The sequence below is a fragment of the Aplysia californica genome, unplaced genomic scaffold (assembly GCF_000002075.1).
Source record: "Aplysia californica isolate F4 #8 unplaced genomic scaffold, AplCal3.0 scaffold00119, whole genome shotgun sequence".
NCBI lineage: Eukaryota > Metazoa > Mollusca > Gastropoda > Aplysiida > Aplysiidae > Aplysia > Aplysia californica.
The window spans coordinates 1346241-1349602 of record NW_004797389.1 but is presented as its reverse complement, the minus strand read 5'-3'; the positions used below and the strand labels follow the sequence as shown (position 1 = coordinate 1349602).

The window sequence follows — 3362 nt, the reverse complement described above, 5'->3', positions numbered from 1 at the left end:
CCCATCAAAGCCGACCCCACCTTCCCCTTCATTCCTCAATACCACCCTGTTTTTGTAAATCCACCATCTGTCTATCCATTATCTCACCCTTATCCCTTTCCCTCTCACACTTCCAGAAATCTATCTTCTGTCTATCCCCTCGAAAATTCACTTTCAGGAACACTCTCTCTCTTTTCCGGCTCGGGCCCCCTCATAATTCACTTACTGGGACACTCTCTGTCCTTGCACACCCTCTCCCATCCCTCCCTCCCCCTCCTCTCCCTATCCCCTCCCCTCTCCTGTTCCCACCCCTCCCATAAATCAGTTTCACTTACTGGGGCACTCTCTCCCCTCCCACCTCCTCTCCCCATCCCCTCCCAACTCCCCCATCCCCTCCCACAAATCAGTTTCACTTACTGGGACACTCTCTGTCCTTGCACCAGCGAGAGTCCTCGGCATCCCCGCTGCAGTCAAGACCGCCGTAAAACGGCCCGAAACAGGCTCGGGATCTGAACTGCGTACCGTTGCCACACGTCTCCGAGCAACTGGACCAGTCCGACCATGGCTCCCACACTCCGTCGACTGAATCACCAGATCAGAGCTAGGCTTAGAGACTAACACATCTATGGGCCGTTTGTAAAGACGGTGAGAATGGTCGAGAGAATAAGTGATACAGCATAAAGTGAACTAGCAATGGCGTCGCAAGTTTGGTTAGGAAATAAAAGTAAAGCTGATCTGCACTTGTGCTGTGGCTGGAAAAGGATTTAGCATGAATAAACATCAGCCTACTCAAAATGTCTAGTTGCTTCTCATTACGTGAATGATATCAAACCAAAGCAAGCAGCTAAGCACCTACAACTTTATCGACGGACAGCTGTTCAAATAATGTACTAAGCCCATAAAAAAAAATAAGAACACAATTTTCTGATTTGTGGTATCGGTTGCATGTGTCCATGGAATATTTTGTGGAAATTTAAACTTTAGATATTGGAGAAAAAAAAACCCAACGGAAAACCCCCCATAATGTGTGGGTACAATGTTACAAGAATGAAAGTTTTTTTTCCTTTTTTTCTTTCTCTCTCCTGAAAAACGTTGCTCTCTGAGCTTGGCATTATGATATTGGAACAGCGTACCGGCGATAAGTGTGTGTAGTTTTCTCACAAAGCAGCTAAGCATCAACAACAATCTCGTCGCCGTCATCCAACATTGCAGTATGTCAAAGTTTCGAAAAAGTGAAAAACCAAGATGTTAGAGTTTAATGAGGCGCATCGATTGTTCATTGTCTCATTCTTCTTCTCAAACTAGTAACGATTTTAGACGAATTAAACGTTTTTTAATAACCATAATATTATTCTGCCTAAATTAACCCTTTTTTTCTTTTCATGAAAACCTGGTATTTTGACATATGGTAGCGAAGAATGACGGAGACGATATTATACATTATATATTTTGTGCTGGTTTCTAAGTTTCTCAAAAAGTACAGGCTACTCTCTTTCCAATACTTTTTTAAAAATATCCACTTATTTGTTTTCGTTTTATTATGTCTTATGAGAAAATAAAATCCTTTTTTTTCTTCTAAGATCTTACTTTATTTTGAATGTGGGAATGAAGTAGGAGTCATTCTGTTCTGAAACTGTTGGAAATTTATTGTACACTCAGGCAACACGCCATCTCTACACACATGGCCTTAGCCAGACATGTATATAAGCGTTTGTATAGGCACGATGCTATACAGTTTTTAATAGATATTTTAGAATAATTATAATGTTTTGATTAATCAGGGTAAACAGCTCTGATTACTGGAAGTGACAAGACTCTGAAAGCTTGAGTATTTTTCAAATCTTCCCACAAGGGCCACTACTTTCTGTTTAGTTACAAAATAGATCTATAGTTTCTGCTCTCTCTTCCATCAGTACCAATAGCTCAAGTCGTGGGTTTTTTTTTGTCTTTTGTTCGAAATTTGAAGTTATTACAGTCTTGAAAATTACACTACTGTCAAAAATATTACACCACTACCATGACATCACATAACATAATGGCACATAACACAATTGTCACGAACAGTACACTATTTCCATGAATATTATAATACTATTGCCTTGCTGTTATTATCACCATCATTATCAGTGTCATTATTCTTATTGTGTGCCTTATTATAAGTATCTCTATTATTGCTACTGTTGCCATCATTATTTTGTTTCTATTATTCTTTTCACTGTCATTGTTGACATCATAATCACTTCCATTGCTATTGTTTTCATTGTTTTAATTTTCATAAATAAAGTTAATTTTTTTCTTTACAAGCATTTCAACTAACTTTCTGACTTGTAAAAAAAAACGAACAGAAAAAAAGAAATGCCACTAAAGAATAACGAAACCAATAGCTATGAAAAGTCTGCAAAGCAATGGTAAAGCTATCAAAGCAGAGCACTCTGAAAGAATAGAAATAACTAATGTTTATGTCGACAAAACATTGGACCATTTCTACGACATAGATGTAAGTTATACTGTAAAACACACTTAGTGCACTAGGTATTAACTCGAATACTAGGGCTTAATTCATAGACAATAGGTGTTAACTTGTGCACAAGGCATTAATTTGTAAAATTATTGTTAACTTATAGACTATGTGTCAACCTGTACAAAAGGGTAAACTTGTAGACTAGGAGGTTAACTTGTAGACTACAGATCAACATTTTGACTAGGGGTTAAATTGTACACCAACGGGCTAATATGTTTACAAGATGTTAACTTGTAAACTAAGAGGTTAATTTGTATATAAGTTAATGTGTACATGAGGGGTTAATTTGTTAACTATGTGTTAACTTGTAGACTAAAGGGTCAACTTGTAGAGTAAAGTTAATTGTAGACTAAAGGTTAACCTGTACACTAGGGGTTAGCATTACAGCACACAAGTTTAAACTACCATGCATCTACCACGGAGTGGCTAATTGTGCTGGGCATTCCACAGCAAGGATTCAGACTGACAGTCGGTGGAACACTATTTTGACGACATTCAACATGCACGTGTACACAAGCACATCATTTGACGACATTCAACGCCCACAATTTCACAATCTCACAATCCCACAAGCCCACACAAGCACGACAACAACAACGACAACAACAACGACAACTACCTAGAGCGCGTTAGCCTAAGCTGTACATTTTACATAGGTTAATCAGAGTCGTAATCCAAGATGTGGACACAGTCTGGATTAGTGAGGACCTGGTCATACATGATCAAATGCCCAAACAGTTGGATTTATGTATGATTAGACAACCGTAAATCAGTAGCAGATAATGCCAAAAGTTTGGATCCAAAAGCTCTGTTCGCTGGTGTTGCTGAATAAAAAATGTATTTATATATGATATAAACATAA

At 38.3% G+C, this 3362-nt stretch overlaps 1 protein-coding gene across 1 annotated transcript in view; it reads right to left on the bottom strand.

Annotated features, from left to right (window-relative positions):
* The window catches only part of LOC101859163 (SCO-spondin-like), a gene marked incomplete at its 5' end in the record, with an annotated part of 124633 nt that overhangs the window by 98285 nt on the left and 22986 nt on the right, over positions 1–3362 (bottom strand). The window contains 1 exon segment of the mRNA XM_035969136.1: positions 397–561. Within this exon segment, the coding sequence (XP_035825029.1) occupies positions 397–561 (165 nt within the window).